The 17909-nt window shown below is 42.5% G+C and overlaps 1 protein-coding gene across 4 annotated transcripts in view; it reads right to left on the bottom strand.

The window, feature by feature from the left end:
* The window catches only part of LOC126985132 (facilitated trehalose transporter Tret1-like), a 38870-nt gene extending 21206 nt beyond the window's left edge, over positions 1 to 17664 (bottom strand). Inside the window, exons 1-3 of one of the 4 annotated variants that reach the window (XM_050839674.1) lie at positions 17590 to 17664; positions 17324 to 17493; positions 3752 to 3884 (exon numbers count right to left, since the gene is read on the bottom strand). In XM_050839674.1, the coding sequence (XP_050695631.1) occupies positions 3752 to 3884; positions 17324 to 17437 (247 nt within the window). In that variant the 5' untranslated portion in view covers positions 17438 to 17493; positions 17590 to 17664. Of the gene's footprint in view, positions 1 to 3751; positions 3885 to 17323 lie in introns of all 4 variants that reach the window. The other 3 variants (XM_050839672.1, XM_050839673.1, XM_050839675.1) reach the window with 3 other exon arrangements.
* Positions 17665 to 17909: the final 245 nt, after the last annotated feature.

Raw genomic sequence — 17909 nt, 5'->3', positions numbered from 1 at the left:
CGTTACACGCAGTGGCCGTGTGGGAGTGAGTAAAGAGAAAAAATCTGGCATTTCACTGGTGGCAAAGCGGTGGCATCCTCTCCTGTGATTCTGTTGTGTCAAGGTAGAGTGATGGCCCATGCTCTCCGAAGTTCATAGAAAATGGGAAATCTCAACACACAAAAATTAATCTACATAGGAATGGGGAGCCGTGTAGTGCGGCAACTAAGCCTGATGGGCGAGCCTCCCATAACTCACTCTGTCGACTGGTTAAGGCGTGGCTCTCCCGTTACGCTGGTCCCGAGTTCGATTCCCGGCGCCGGCAAAACTTTTCCTTGTCTGGATTAATTTCTCGTGTGTTTCGTTACACGCAGTGGCCGTGTGGGAGTGTAGTAAAGAGAAAAATTCTGGCACTTCACCCTTCCCTTCCGGAAAATAACCCTTCGAGTTTTATGGTATCAGAAAATAGCCGAAGAGGTTCGACAGTCGAAGGGATTGATTAATGTATGGCCGAAAGACTTCGTCTCAACAACTCTCCACCTGTTACTGACAGTCCTCTGCCTCTTAAACTCTGCCGCAATTGCTTCTATTTTGATTTTATGTCGATAGTTTCATGCTTACTGCTCTTCTGAACATACTAACTGCATGTCACCACCCCTTCCGCGGCCTCATTGCACACGAATTTATCTGCTAGTTCAAGGGTGGCCAGTGGTGGGCAAAACTAACCGAAAAGTTAGCTTCGCTAACTGATAATCCACTAGCTAAAAAGATAGCTTCACTTACGCTAAAGCACTAAACTGAAAAAAACGTGGAAGCTAACGCTAACCGCTAACTTTTTTTATATGGATTTAGCTTCGGTTTAGTATTTTGGTTCTAAAACCTTTAAAAACAGACCTATTGATCTGAAATTTAAATATTTTGTAGCTTAGACATAGTGCTTTCCAGAAAGGTATAGCATGCCAAAATCAGATGATGATAAAGCTATACACAAATAAACAAATTAAATTCAACATACACTTTATTAATGCCTTATATATGAACTTGCAATAGCAGTGCAGAAAGACAAAAAAAAAAAAAAAAAAAAAAATTATAAGATATCTGATGACACACTGCGAAGGCGTAATTTACCCAAAAGTAAAAGCCCTGGAATTATTGCGCCATGTGGCTCAACTGGTGTTGTGTCTGCCCACAACGGACAAGAACAAACCTGGATGAATTTTTTAGTGGACTTAAAGTTAGAGGAGGAGGAACTACATTTAGCGGAAGCAACTGGTCTGCTATCTGTTTCCAAAGTTAGCGAAATCGCTAATCAGCTATCGAAAAAAAATAGCGGTTAGCGGAACCATGCCCACCACTGTGAGCGGGAAATCTTTTCGAAGGGAGGATCAGATGAAACTTTTTGGGAGCAGGCCGCGGGCCATAGTAAGAAACGAGAACCTCCAAGTAAATATAGTAAAAAGTGAAAAACATTAAGATAAGTGAGACAGTTGGTGCTGCATGCCATGAAGAAGTGTTTCAATGTCCAACTCAGAGGTAGACAACAGAATGTCATTGAGGTGGAGTTTCGAGAGTTGGGAGCAAAGTCGAGACTTCGTGTTCATTTTGGATACGAGGAGCTCACAACAATAGATGCAGGAAAACAAAGAAAATATGTAAACTTAGCATCAGACAACTGAGCAATGGATTACTTCACCAAGTGGCCGGAAGCCTACGCCATCCCTGACCAGGAAGCCACTACCATAGCTAAGGTATTGGTGGAGGAGTTCTTCTGTCGTTTCGGTGTGCCTAACGAGCTCCATTCCGACCAGGGAAGGAATTTTGAGTCAAAAGTCCTTGCTGAGTGCTTCAAGCTCATGGGATCAGAAGCTGCCTGCGCTCCTCATGGCCTAGAGGTCTGCCGCCCACGAGACTACGGGGTATTCGCCGGCAAAGCTGATGTTTGGACGTGAGCTGCGATTGCCGGTGGACCTACTGACAGAAAGGCCTCCTGGAGAAAGCCTCCCAAGGGACGCCTCCAGTTTTACCCGTCAGCTAGAGGAACGGCTGGAAGAGGTGCACCATCAAGTCCGTGGTGCCTTGAAGTTCTCCGGGGAAGCCATGAAGCGCGGTTACAATATGAGGGCGAGCCATGTTGACTTCAAGGAAGGATGCCAAGTCTGGCTTTACAACCCACAGAGGAAGAAAGGACAGTCTCCGAAGTTACAAAGCCCCTGGTAAGGCCGCTATACTGTGGTAGAACGCCTCTCCGACGTGACTTACCGAATCCGGAGAACGGAAAGGACCAAGCCGAAGGTTGTCCACGTCAACCGGCTATGGAGGTACCACGGTCCGGGAAATTACACCTGTGACAACTACAGACACCCAGCAGCCGATGAAAACGCAAGGAACGTCCAGGACCGACAATATAGGTCTTCTGGACCTTTCAGCCGAGGGAGCTAACCTCCCGGCTTCGGCAGATGTTCCAGGGACACCCCAAGAAGCGGACGACGACGAGACGCACCAGGAGACAGACGCGCAGGAGGCAGAGGACAGAAGACAGAGACAACGCAGGCGTCCACGGCGATACGACGATTCTTATGTTTTTGATGAAAATTCTTATGTTTGTATATAGTTAAGTGTGTGATCGGGACGATCACACTTGAAGAAGGGGGGATAGTGTTGTGCTGGAAGCTTCCCCCGGGGTCTATGGGCCTCTGGAAGACTCCGGGAGGAGCGAGCAGGGGGGCGGTAAGCAAGGCCCCGCCCACGCCCCGCGGGGCACGATCAGGCGCCAGGCGGGAAGTGTTGCCAGCTCGCCCAGATTTTTGCTACATGTTCATTCTTGTATGATCGAATATACTGTAACGTTCTAGACTGTACTGTTCGGTATATATATATATATATATATATATATATATATATATATATATATATATATATATATATATATATATATATATATATATATATATATATATATATATATAGATATATATATATATATATATATATTGGAGAAGAGGGCGAGAGGAGTCAGTCACAGTCATAGTAAGTCATAGTCAGCTAGTAATCAGAGTGAATTGTACTAAGGAAGAATATTAAACTACAGAAGCTGTGCAAGGTATTTTACATATCCCTCTCACGGAATCTCCTGACGGCGACACGGAACCCAAGTAACACGTCCGGCATAACTATTTGCCAACTCAACAGCTGCCTAATTTAGTTACATATCCTTAGCAATAAAAAAAAAAAAAAAACGCAAAATCTGACCATGAATGAGTGACAAGATTAATATGTAATGGTTTTCTAATACATTTTATATGGAGAGAGTGAACCAGATGACCATTACGCAGTCATGACGTCATCGATGACGTTTCAGTGAGCTATCCTTGTAGTCTACAATTCTTGACGTGAATGGTGTTCGTATGATGTGCCGTACTGCATGTGTATGGGTGTTCTATTACAACGTTACTTTTGTTAATATGTGTTTAGGAGAATTTTTATGTTGTCCTACTGAAACAATTCAACTATATTCCTAAAATATCTAAATTTGACTTAAAAAGTGTGATATAAAATATCGGCCTTTAGAATACGGTATATATAATTATATGTTTTTTTATATTTTTTATAAAACCCTCCAGCGACCCTTAGAAACAGTCTCCCGATCCTCATTTGGATCACCACCATGGGTTTGGGAACTATTGCACTATATTGTGTACTTTCGGACATAGCAATCTCCCATGCACCACGCATATATGCATCCCTTACAAGATCAATAACTTAAAATACGAACCCATCCAGGCAGTCTCTGCAGTGCCTAAATAAATGCTGGGGTCCTCCTTCATCGAAGGAAGGGTGCCGGCTGTCCAGCCGTTCACGGCGCCTGCTGACAAAGTGCCCAGCGATGCCGCCATGCACGCGGCCACCTGGAGCACAAACACACCTTAGCTACACACACACACACACACACACGATGGAATATATCTTATAAAAGTTATCACTTTCATGAGGGATGAAAGGCTTAACATGGACACAGATGTATAGGCCTACCAGTCTACTGGATGTGGATAAGAAAGATCGACAGGAACCTGAACCGTGTCCCCCATGCCACAGGCCTCTTCAATGACTCCTTGTCTTTGCTGCCACTGATCTCATCTCTCCGGTCAAATTTGGACAACTTAGCACTCTCTGGTCTCAATAAGAACCTTACCCTGGAAATATGCTTTCACCACACCTTATCCTCACATTCGCAACATGGTATCTATTTCTCACAGTATACACTCCCCATTCTAGTTTTATCTTGTCATGATATTTATGCATCAGCTCTCAAACAGTTGGATCACATTTCAAAATATAGTGTATTCTGCCACCTGCAGCAGGCTTGATAAAAATCTTCTGGAATCGAGTGTAGGAATTCATTCCTGTTTAACAGTGTATCAGTTATCTTACCCTGGTTCCTTATGCACATTGCAGATCATGATCTTTGGCCTTAATTTTCCCATACTTTTTGTGCAAACTTGCTCTACATTTTCCAATTTCTGAGCTGATTCATTCCTTGTGTTCTCATCATCAAAGTTCATAACAATGTTACCTCCAAATTTTCCACAATGTTGGTAGCTGGATATGCCTTGTGAAGGCAAGGTCTACAGTCCAGTTTATTTTATTCCTGTTTGATTCCCGTCAGATGAGCACATTTCACATGCCACCACTTAGAACACAAACAACATGCTATCCACTTCTCGCCTGTAAAACATTCACAGACGTGACACAAAGCTTTCCCGCCCCAGGCCCTGCCAATCATTGTCGACACAACAGCTTCCGTATGGAGCTCACGCCACACACGTCCGCCCGCTACCAAGACTCACTCCGGCGGACCAGGTTCAATTCCACTACTCTTTCTTGGAAGCAACACTTACCACAGCGGGTATCTTCGTCCACAAATCCTTCAGGTCACGTGACACTTTCCTGGCCTACGACCTTTTCCCCTTTCCTTGCCGTATCAACGGTTCTCTGTACTCGCTCTTCCTTCCTAACCCTATTGTCTTGATTTCCAGTGACTTCATGCATGTTTCCTTCCCCAAGCCTTCCGATCTTGATGCCTGTCACACGTCTTTTTCCTACCTGCACTTTTGCCCGGCGTCTGTGCGAGGGGGCGATCCTACGCAACTCCATGGACACTCCCTCTTGTTCTTTTACGGAACTCCTGGATGTTTCACGCGTATACCACAAGCGTGTGTATCCTTGGCAATTCTTGTATTTTCCTAAGCAAACGTCTATCACAGACTCCTGCCAAAATAGGTCGCATGTAGTCCTGGAATCATGTCTCGTCACGTCCGAGGCCATTGTCATCTATCCTTCGAGGCATCACCAGTGGTTAGATAATCTCAATATTCCCCATCTTGTAAAACTGCCTACCCCATCTCCAGTTGATCTAAACAGCGACAGCATTGCATCCCTGAGCTCCTCCAGGAAATTAATACTACCTTACTCCAACACCCTCTCTTCACGAGGGTCCACCCCCATGTTGTGTATCCATACCTCAGTGGCCTCGCCCTGGTACTGATTATGCTCTGTGTACGATTCATTGTTTATTGTTTCTTGCTCCGACGCCGTTACTGGGAGTTCCGTGCGGCGGTCTTCACGACGGGTCCAGCCACTGTGTCTGCGCCGCCATCGACATACTTGTATCTTCTTTATACAAGAAGTTATGCAACAGTTCCCATCTTTTTCACAGTTTTCCCTATGACCATGTTCCTAGGACATCTCTCCTAGGTCCAATTATGTCATCTGTTTCTGCTGTACAATTTTTTTTGGTGTATTTATCCAGTTTTTATAACATGTTTCTGTACCTTCATAGACTGATCTTGATACTACTCTCTGATTTACGAATGATTTCTTATGTCGCCCCATGTTATTAACATTGCCCTCAAGGTTAAGATAATTACCATTAGTTTATTTCTTTCTTGTAAGAGGATCTCACATCCCCTTGATTTCATGCAAAACCTTGTTGATATATACCTACCATTTTCCCACATGTCTTCAACAATGTGTTAATCTTAATTTCGCTACATATCCCAATGGTTTTCGGATGGTCTGGATATTTCCCTTTTATCGTGACATTTGAAATGTTCCTTTTTTTTTTTTACGTGTTAGCCTATAGCACCGGTAGGCTTTCTTCAGGGGCCTGGTGGTCTGCTCCAGCCCGCAATGGCGCAGGCAAGTGTTTATAGTGGCGCCACCTATTCTTGGCTCATGCTGCTCCCCGGAGCTCATTCCTGATTTACTTGGACGGTTTCCCCAAGAGTCCGGGTTGTTGATAGGTGGCCTTCAGGACAGCATGTGGGTAATCTTAGTGGAGTAGGTAGGAAGACACCTACCGAAACGGGCGTAAGTCACTCCCAGTGAGGTATATATGGGAAGCGAGGAGGGTGCTGAAGCCTTCCAAAGACCCTTCCCATGTCCTCACTATCCGTTTCCCTATTGTCTCATCAACACCAGAGTAGTTCAGCATGCTCTCTAAAGACAGATCCTCTCTCTCTCCACATCACACTACATTCACACAACATACACACCTTTTCCCAAAATTTCAAATTCAAAATGGCAGAAAAACGCAATGCCTCGGAGTTCCCGCCGGGGGGGGGGAGGGACAAATTCCCCCAGGGAGGGCTCCCCTTCTGGTTGCCGACTTGAGAAATGTTTTGATAACTCCTCGAACCTCTTTCTTATCAATTTCTGCAACATTCGCGGTCTTTGCTCTAATTTTTATTCTGTGGAACACCATCTCTCCTCCTCTAAACCTCACCTTCTCTTCCTCACCGAAACAAAGGTTTCTGAGGCTACTGACAGCAATCTCTACTCTGTTCCCTTCTACTATCTCTATCCTAAATTTCAATCCAAAGCTGGATGTTGCGCCTACGTGCGCAACGACATCACTTGCTCTCGTGCCCACGACCTTGACTCCAGAATTTTCCACCATCTGGCTAAGACTTCATTGTCATTCTATTATTAAATATATCTGTGATGTTTATCTCTCACCTAACTCTATTAACTATGTAAAATTCTTTGACTACTTGAACTCTAAAATGGAGCACATCTTGACCCACTCTCCCTTCGCTGAAATCTCCATCCTAGGAGCTTTCAATGTTCACCACCAGCTTTGGCTTTCATCCTCTTTCAACAACAAGCCAACTACCACAACCTCAACTCAACAGACCTCAGCTCCTGGTTCAGCAATTCTACACGTATTCCTACCCGGACCGCTCCCAAGACATACCCCACATAACTTGGGATTGTTGTTTTGGACCTTTTTTTCCTTTCTTTTGTCTCAGGCTAAATTATAAATCCTGGAAGGATCTGATTTTCCATTGATTATTCCTTTCCATTATTAATTATTAATTTATATACCCTTTTTTTTTTTTTTTTTTTAACATTAACATTAATAGATATAATATTACTGTAGATTGATTGAGTCTTAATAATCCACTTAATGTTTGTTCCAAATTCAGCATATACTTTGTTTTCTTCAACAATAAAAAAGAATAAGAATAAGAGCTAAAATATGCTTCGTTTACTAATTTATTTTTGTTCTGCTTCCGAATTCCAATGCGAATGACAATGTAAATTATAGTTCATTATCGCTGATAAAAAAAAACACATTTGTTTCCATTTATACTCAGTGAAATGAAAAGAGTACTTAATGACAGAAAATGTAGTAAAAATCAGTGAAGAAAAATTAAACGTATACATTCTTTATTTATAACATGAACTAAATGATTAAGAAGTATATCATAAAAAAAGGGAAAGTGTGCTGCTTTTGTTGTAATTGTGTTAAGTTGTCACGCTCATCTCAATGCCGTATACATACAGCAACGTGGAATATGCAGACATGGTGTTCATTATACGAGCTCTGTTACGGGTAACGGGAGTGCCATGGCTGCTTTATAATACTCAGGAGAACACCTAAACAGTAAGTCCTTCCTTCACACACACACAAAACATTCCTCACGGGACACCCTGTATATAAATATAAATAGAACCACAAGTCCACAACCATCCTGCAGTCAAATTTGCCCCTATTTTTGTACTTAATTTCATCCCGGGATCTCCCGGGATGTGCAAAAATATCCCGAGATTATTAAACCTTGAAAATTGTCCGGGATCCCGGGAAACAAACCCTACCTCTAACCCTTCTACTTACTCTGTCAAACTGTTCTCTCCGTTGGGTTCCTCCGATCACAACCTTATTTCTGTATCCTGTCCTATCGCTCCTGTGCACCCTCTGGACCCACCGAAGAGGCGATGCTTCTGGCATTTTGCTTCAGCTCGGTGGGACGACCTGAAGATGTACTTTTCCGATTTCCCGTGGAATGATTACTGCTTCCAGGAGAGAGACCCCTCTGTGTGTGCCCAGCGCATCACAGAGGTGATTGTCTCTGGAATGGAGGCACACATTCCACGTACTTTTTCTACCACTCATGCTAAAAACCCTTGGTTAATCATGCCTGTTCTCGTGCTATCAAAGATAGAGAGGCAGCTCACAAAAGGTAAGTATCAGAGCCTTCGTACTCCTGCTAATCATGATCTTTATATTTCTGCCCGGAATCGTGCCAAATCTATTCTTCGACTTACCAAAACAATTTTATTAGTAAGAAATGTCAATACCTAGCATTTTCTAATTCTTCCCGGGACTTCTGGCACCTAGCCAAAAATATCTCCTCCAATTGTACTTCTTCATCTTTCCCTTTTTTCCTTAACCCTGACGGCAGCACCACCGTCTCATCTATCTCTCCACTCTGGACGATTCTGGGCATAGTCCTCCTACACATCCCCCCTCTGACTCCTTTAGGCTATGCCTGTTATTAAGATTCTTAAAAACTGATTTCTATGCCCTCTCTGGCCTCAACCCTCAGAAGGCTTATGGACCTGATGGAGTGCCTCCTATTGTTCTTAAAAACTGTGCTTCCGTGCTGACACCCTGCCTGGTCAAACTCTTTCGCCTCTGTCTGTCAACATCTACCTTTCCTTCTTGCTGGTAGTACGCCTTCATACAGCCTGTGCCTAAGAAGGGTGACCGTTCCAATCCCTTAAACTACCGCCCTATAACTTTACTTTCCTGTTTATCTAAAGCTTTTGAATCAATCCTTAACCGGAAGATTCAAAAGCACCTTTCCACTCCTGACCTTCTATCAGATCACCAGTATGGGTTCCGCAAGGAGCGTTCTACTGGCGATCTTCTTGCTCTCTTAACTGACTCTTGGTCATCCTCTCTTAGCCGTTTCGGTGAAACTTTCTCAGTTGCGCTAGACATATCGAAAGCTTTCGATAGAGTCTGGCACAAGTCTTTGCTTTCTAAACTGCCCTCTTTCGGATTCTATCCTTCTCTCTGTTCCTTTATCTCCAGTTTCCTCTTCGGCCGTTCTGTCTCTATTGTGGTAGACGCGGTCACTGTTCTTCCCCTAAACTGTGTTTAGGACTCTGTTCTATCACCCACTCTCTTCCTGTTATTCATCAATGATCTTCTTTCTATAACAAACTGTCCTATCCGCTCATACGCTGAGTGACGACTCCACTCTGCATTCAACTTCTTTCAACAGAAGACCTTCTCAACAGGAATTACAAGACTCCAGACTGGAGGCTGCAGAACGCTTAACATCAGACCTTGATATTATTTCCGATTGGGGTAAAAGGAACCTTGTGTCCTTCAGTGCCTCAAAAACCCAATTTCTCCACCTATCAACTCGACACAATCTTCCAAACACCTATCCCCTATTCTTCGACAACACTCAGCTGTCACCTTCTTCAACACTAAATATCTTCGGTCGGTTCAATATCTCAACTGGAAACTTCGCATCTCCTCTCTTACTGAATCAACTTCCTCGAGATTGGGCGTTCTGTATCGTCTCCCCTAGTTCTTCTCCCCCGCACAGATCCTTTCCATATGTAGGGGCCTTGTCCGCTCTCGTATGGAGTATGCATCTCACGTGTGGGGGGCTCCACTCACACAGCTCTTCTGGACAGAGTGGAGTCTAAGGCTCTTCGTCTCATCAGCTCTCCTCCTCTTACTGACAGCCTTCTACCTCTTAAATTCCGCCGCCATGTTGCATCTCTTTCTATCTTCTATCGACATTTTCATGCGGACTGCTCTTCTGAACTTGCTAACTGCACGCCTCCCCCCTCCTGCGGCCCCGCTGCACACGACTTTCTACTCATACTCATCCCTATACTGTCCAAGCCCCTTATGCAAGAGTTAATCAGCATCTCAATTCGATTTCGATACTTTATTTATTTATTTATCTATTGCTATATATTTATTTATTTATTTATTATTTTTTTTTTTTTGCCTTTTTGCACGTTCAATTTGAGGACAAATTGTCCGCGTAGCCGAGCAATGTTATGTACGGAATTTTCTATATCGTTCGATGATCACGTGAAGACGTTAATCCTGTCATGCCTGCATTTTTCGAGCCAGCGTCACATCAGACCATCGCCGGCCGACGGGCCATTAAGGTCGGGTTCCTACTTCTATTCCGTTGACGTTAATGACGTCAAAATGACGTGATATAAATGGCGGCCGCTCGAAACGGAGGAGATGGGCGCCGTCATGACACCACACCGTCACGCCGTTTGTTGACAAACAAAGCATGGGCCGCATGGACGACAGCGACTTCTTGACTGTTGCCTTTGTACTAGCTACTGGGTCAGTAGACAGGGCAGCTAGAAGGAGGCGAAGGTTCTGGACACGCCAACAATTAAATTTCAAGCCTTAAAAATATTATTATAAATATTACAGATCATTACGTGTGAAATGTCAGGACAACCACACTCCCAGACAGGACAACATATGTACACTCTACAAGGGAGAAGTGGGAAAACCCACTCCAAGGCAGGCTCTAAGGTCTGTTCAGGCAGACAGCTTGATAAATAACTAAAACCCACGTGGTCGGCCGTGAGACCTCCCGCTTTGATTTGCCTACGTACATCCTTAGTTTTCAGCCCGTATGAAGTACTCTCGATACTAAAATTCACGTTTGGTGGTGGATAGAACGATATATGAACATAAATTAAAACTGTTAATCGAGATCCATACGCCATCGAAAAGGAACAAATGTGTTCAAATAGTGAGACACTGCCAGACATATTTACTATTTTCTGGTTTCTTTACCCAACCCAGACTACACCATGAACAACACGAAGGTCCACAAGAGTCTACAGACGTACAAGCATTTCACAGGTGGTTGATAGGTGAAGGAAGTGTGTTACAGCGAGTTTTCTACGCCAGCCACCCTTCACCTGAGGCAGGGCATGTCTGGAAGCACGTATGCGTTGTCATACATTTTGACCATCTTATTTTACTGTGTACTTCCAGAATTTTTGCAAAGCTAACACCATTTCAGTTCATATGTTAACCACCATTGACACATTATAAATCTATCCCACATGAAAAAAAAATCAATGTGGTAATATCAACAAAAAATGAAGACCCTAAACAAGTATAGAGATACATGCACAACTGCGCTTGTCCTTGCTCGGGGCTTTCAGTAAAATTTACGAAGTAAACAATAATTACCTGTTATGAAGTGCCTTCCACACACTTTCCAGAGATCTGTTTTTAAAGTTTGGGCTCTGGGCACTTCCGCAAACTTTCCAGAGGTCAGGATTTGAAGTCTGGGCTCTGGAAATCCTTGATAACCGGAGGCTGCTGCTTTCCCTCGTCAAATATCTGCGGTGATCATCACGAGTCGGCACTCTAGGAATGCCATGGAAAGAGTTTGTTGGACGTATTTCAACACCCAATCACGTGACGCAACATAAGTGTGGCATCGTTGTTCTTACACCCACACCCACAAACAAGCAACCAGAAGCTAAAGACAACCCGAGGAGTTACTATAGTCTCCGTGAGACAACTCGTCCTCGCCTCAGTCGCCTGTCGGCGTTACCATAGTGACCGAGTTTGTTAGGTCTCACGCTCCCATGATGCACCGCGGCGTGACGTCAATCGAAAACACTGTTGATTGAATTCTCATCATCTGCTTGCCTACTGAAGTCGCCGTCTGTTCACAATATCATTTTGGTATGGGAGACTGCCATGTGGGGAACTGAAATAGTTCGCAAATGACCCCCGGAGGTTCTCTGCAACAGAAGCATAGCTGCCTTGTATAGGCCAACCGGTGGGGTTTTTTACGTCTGGGCGCGGTGGTGTGTGTTGTTGCCACACTTCCAGTTCTCAACGAAAAATGTTTATCACCACACGTAATAGACCCACATAATGCAAATATATCTAAATTATTATTATATAGAAATTTAACTATATATCATTTTGTATCAAAGTACTTCCATTTCATATTTTCATGATATCTACACCTTTTCACCCTCAAATTTAAAAAGTTGAATTTCAAATTAAAAAAGTTGAAATTCAAATTAAAAAAGTTGAAATTCAAATTTAAAAAGTTGAAATTCAAATAAAAAAGTTGAAATTCAAATTTAAAAAGTTGAAATTAAAATTAAAAAAAGTTGAAATTCAAATTTAAAAAGTTGAAATTCAAATTAAAAAAGTTGAATTTCAAATTTAAAAAGTTGAATTTCAAATTAAAAAAGTTGAATTTCAAATTGAAAAGGTTGAAGTTCAATTAATAGATGAAGTGCAAGTCATAGAAAGATATATGCAATGCCTACATACATAAATGCATACACCCACAAACTTATATATATATATATATATATATATATATATATATATATATATATATATATATATATATATATATATATATATATATATATATATATATATATATATATATATATATATATATATATATATATACAATATACGTATGTGAAGGTATTCAATATGTATTTAATACGAAATTCAACTTTTTTAATATGAAATTCAACTTTTTTAATTTGAAATTCAACTTTTTTAATTTGAGGGTGAAAAGGTGTAGAATATTCAGCATCTCTGGAAGGTCACTACCGCCGCCGACCCTGACCAAAAAAGTAAACTTAATTTCATCTCTCGCCGGGACCCCACGCGGGGTTCGGTTCCCACTGTCATCGCTCAGACGGGGACGTTCGTGACGTCATTGACGTTGGCGGCCATCGTAAAAAACGGAATAGTGGCAACCGGCCTAAAGGCCCGTTCACTCTGTGCCGACTCTGGGCCATGAAAACCCAGCGGCTCGGAGTATGCGAGGTCTTGGGTGTGAAATATTGATGTGAATGGGTTGCACATGTGGTCAGAAAGAGATCTAGAAACGATTGCCGGATGCTAATTCCGCACAATGTGAAGGGCTGGGTTGTCGTGGGCTAGAGTCGGCACAGTGTGAACCACACTGACATCGGAAATCAACGTTGTCCAGTGTTATGGTATTTATACAAAATCATTCTTATTACCCTAAAAACGAAACAATCTTAACACTATAGCCTTATTGGATCATCAAATTATTAATTAAATTCACTTAGAAGTGATAAATAGCTGACATATGAGAGGAAGAGGTGTTGGAATTTAATAAAGTTACTAATAACCAATTTCTAGTCACTCGACTGAGACATCCCCAAAAACTTCGAAAAAGGACTCACCGCCACTCGCTACACACGATGGCTCGAGGTCAGGTCACTTAGGATAAGATTGCAAACGATGAACATGCAAAATCTTGTCAGTACTAACAAAAAATCTTACTACTTAGCTGTGTGTGTGTGTGTGTGTGTGTGTGTGTGACACACACACACACACACACACACACACACACACACACACACACACACACTGGACTTTTTTCTCTCATTTATTTCTCTCTCTCTCTCTCTCTCTCTCTCTCTCTCTCTCTCTCTCTCTCTCTCTCTCTCTCTCTCTCTCTCTGAATGAAGTGAATATTTATTTTTTCGATAAAAAAATAGCATGTATAGATATTATGGATGTACTCGATCATAATCTAATAACAATAACAATATATATTAGCAACCTAAAAAAAGAATCGGACATGAAGAATTATCCAGTAAATCCAATAAATAAATCCAATAATAAAATAATGGAGACGGGAGCTATGATGGAAACGAAAAGCAGGACAAAATGGTGGGAACTTGGGAAGACGGTCAGCCGGATGCCGGATGCCGGCTGAATCGATTCTTCTCGGCACCCGGTACCGGTACCCAGTGCCGAGAAGAATCGATTCAGCCGGCACCCGGTACCGGTACCCAGTGCCGGGAAGACTCATGATCACTCGGCACTGTTTGGTACCGGTACCGGTTGATCTTAGTGACGCTCGGCGGCGCGCGGGGCTCGCCAGTCGCCATGTGGTACTGGTATGGGCCCTGTGGAGACGATAAGCCTTGAATGTTGTGCTCGGTGCTGAGTCACTGTCTCGCTGACCGTCTTCCCAAGTTCCCACCATTTTGTCCTGCTTTTCGTTACCATCATAGCTCCCGTCTCCATTATTTTATTATTGGATTTATTGGATGATTCTTCATGTCCGAATCTTTTTTTTTTTAGGATACTAATATATATTGTTATTGTTATTAGACTATGAGTACATCCATAATAACTACGTATACATATGCTATTCTTTTTATCGAAAAAAATATTCACTTCATTCAGGGGAGAGAGAGAGAGAGAGAGAGAGAGAGAGAGAGAGAGAGAGAGAGAGAGAGAGAGAGAGAGAGAGAGAGAGAGAGAGAGAGAGAGAGAGAGAGAGAGAGAGAGAGAGAGAGAGAGAGAGAGAGAGAGAGAGATTTACATAGATTTACATAGAAAATCAGACCACACAGACCCCATGGTCCAGACTAGGTGGTCTGTCCTTAAACCTAAGTGATTTTACATTAATCAGAAGGCTCCTAAACGTTGCATTTCTACTCTAGTTGATATTAAGTTGAAGGAAGTGACGGTCGAACTTATTTTCGAAGGAGTCAATCGTGTTACACTGGACCACTGATGGTGGAAGCTTATTCCATTCTCGCACTACAACGTTGGTGAAGAAAAATTTGGTGCAGTCTGAATTTACTTGTCTTCATTTGAGTTTTACGCCATTGTTCCTCGTGCGCAAAGTGTCATCGATCATAAACAATGTTGATCTGTCTACATTCGTGAAACCATTAAGTATTTTAAAACATTCGATCAGTTTTCCTCGGAGGCGACGTTTCTCAAGAGAGAACATGTTAAGGGTAGAAAGCCTTTGTTCGTAGGATTTGTTGCGCAAGGAAGGGATCATTTTCGTTGCCCGACGCTGAACACCTTCTAGGAGAGAGAGAGAGAGAGAGAGAGAGAGAGAGAGAGAGAGAGAGAGAGAGAGAGAGAGAGAGAGAGAGAGAGAGAGAGAGAGAGTTATCTTTACAGAAAATTTATTTAGGAATTTCATCAGACGGCATTAAGATAAAAATAAACTCTTTTGGGTACCGGTACCGGTACCGGTACTAACGGTACCTGAGTTTTCGGTACTACCGGTACTCAAATTAACGGTACCTGCTCATCCCTACTAACTGAGTGATTGGCGGCCTGCCTCTGAAGAGATATATTTTTTTACTTCACAGATGGCGCGCTGCTCGAATCAGTAGTTAAAACAATTATTATGTTCATGCATATTTATTTATTTTATCAAGTTATTTCACTTATTATTTTGTGTAAAGAAATACTTCAATATAGTAAATTCTTTCATCTTTCATTTAGTTAGTCATTTAGACAAATATTTATTTTATTTGTCTCATTACGGGTCCAACGATTGCGATTGTGTAAACTACTGTTCAAGGCTTATTTTAGCTCGAACGATAGACACATCCTGGTTCCAGCATCGGACCGAGACTTGTGCCAGTAGGGAATAGATAATTGCCTAATCCCCGGCTATAATCACCTAAATCCTAATAGAGGAAGATGCTGGGAATGCGTGGCAGAGCTGCGGGGCAGGGCTGACCCGCAGTCGCCAACACCGAAACGGTTTGGTAAGAATGGTTTTACTATAGTACTGCTTGTGTGACATCGAGAGCACGTTCGACAGGGTGTGGCACACAGCCCTTGTTATAAAGAGTCAATGCAGCTGGCGTGGGCGGGCAATCCTGCAACTCTTTATGTAATAGATTAACTGCTGGACAGATTCCTGAGGGTAACCGTTGATGGACGAGAGTCAGATGTAACCCATCCGAGCAGGTGTCCCTGCTGAATCTCATTCCTAGAGTAAAGGTCTACGCTGGTGATCTTAAACCTCTAGAACCACATCTATGGTCTAGAGTAGGAGGCAGCCATTATGTCACAGCTAAGAACAATACGCTGAGCCGCATCGTAGCCTGGAACAATATGTGGCAAGTATAACATTTAGCGAAGTAAACCACGTCTCCTACGGCTTCGCTGCAGATGGCTTTCTACTCTATGTCATCCTTATTTTATTAAATTCCAAGAATTAATCAGCATCTGCATTCTTTTATCATTTAATTTGGTAAACTCTAGAACAGCCGTCCTTTGTCTGTATTTCCTCCTGCCTACAACTCTAGCGCTCCCAAACAGAGTGCCAAGACACTTCCCCAAACCCTCTCTCTCGGCTACTCTACTCGGCTTAAAATAACGAGTTTTTTGCCCTTATAAATTTTTTATAACATAGTTAATAAAAATACCGCTTAGGCATCATCAACAACATCAATAATATATCCGTAATAATGATAACAAAAATGACGAAACATTCTGAGTTGCGCAGCTTTTATACGTTACGTATAAAAGATGTCATCTTCCCGTATTACGTAAATTAGCCAGTCCGCCGCTACATTCCACACGCCACTTCATTAAGCCACATTAATTGTAATTGAAACGATGGCTGGGAGACACAAGAACAGCCCCATTCTTTCTAAAATCAGAAGGCTGAACCAAATGCAATTTCATATCTAAGGGGAGCACCAGTTGCTTAGCCTTTAAGTTTTAAATTTAATTGTCATTAAATCTGGTTTTTATTTTTATAAATGTATTAAATAAACAACTGAGCCGGAAAGTACTAGTGTTATTTGTAATGTTCACTTTTTACTGTATAACAAAAGTTTACACATGATGGATTAATTACAATGCATACATTTATCCTAAACATACCTGTAAAGGCACAGCCTACTGCCAACAAGCACGTATGCTTTGTGTTGTGTTGGAGTCTGGAAGCAGTATGGTATCCTTTTTCTGATGGATATAATAATTCAGAAAAGCCGCAAATTTAACGGGTGTAACTTTTTGTGCTTTATTATTATTCAATAATACAATATTAAAAAAAAAAATTGTATAAATTCACAAAGTTCATCGGTTCTCTTCGTCTCCTGGTAAGTTCAAGCGAGGCTGATTTGTCTGTGTTATCTGATAACTATTATTATTCATCACAGCCGCCTATGGGTAACTAATTAAGTCACTCACCTGCGTCCACAGTCTGCCCCTCTTGCTACTAGGCTGAGCCGCGATGGACGGGACTTCACCAACAGCAGGTTTCTGTGTTGACCCGCCAGCCTCTTCCTTCACTGTATTACACATATCGAGCAGTCTCCAACGTAGCACCTACAGAAGCGAGTCGCAACTTATTTTTGGATCTAGAATGATATGGTGCGACAGAAAATATAACATTCATTCCATAAAGAAACCAAGTGTTCATTGTGAAGTGGCATTATCGGTTTGTGTAAACTCACTGTGATCATACAACGTCTTGGCTGTACCCCTCACCCATCCAGAGTCAGCTGAATACTGGCACAGTGGCACGGTGCGTCGGTGCCAGTGATCAGTGTTGGGCTGGCTGTGGCACCCCGCGCCCCACAGAGTTGGGGGGAGTCAACGCTAGGTACAATTGTTTGCCCCACATAATGATACTGGCAGAGAATGAGAACCCGCAAAATACTTCGAAATAATTCTCAATACTGACCCTATAAGACTCATTTCAATCCACAATCTTGGTAAAATTGAGTTAGTCGATTTTTAGTATTCAGGTGGGCGGCCACTGCACATAAGCAAG

The sequence above is a fragment of the Eriocheir sinensis genome, chromosome 58, assembly GCF_024679095.1.
Source record: "Eriocheir sinensis breed Jianghai 21 chromosome 58, ASM2467909v1, whole genome shotgun sequence".
NCBI classification, from domain to species: Eukaryota; Metazoa; Arthropoda; class Malacostraca; order Decapoda; family Varunidae; genus Eriocheir; species Eriocheir sinensis.
This window is presented reverse-complemented; position numbering and strand designations above follow the sequence as displayed.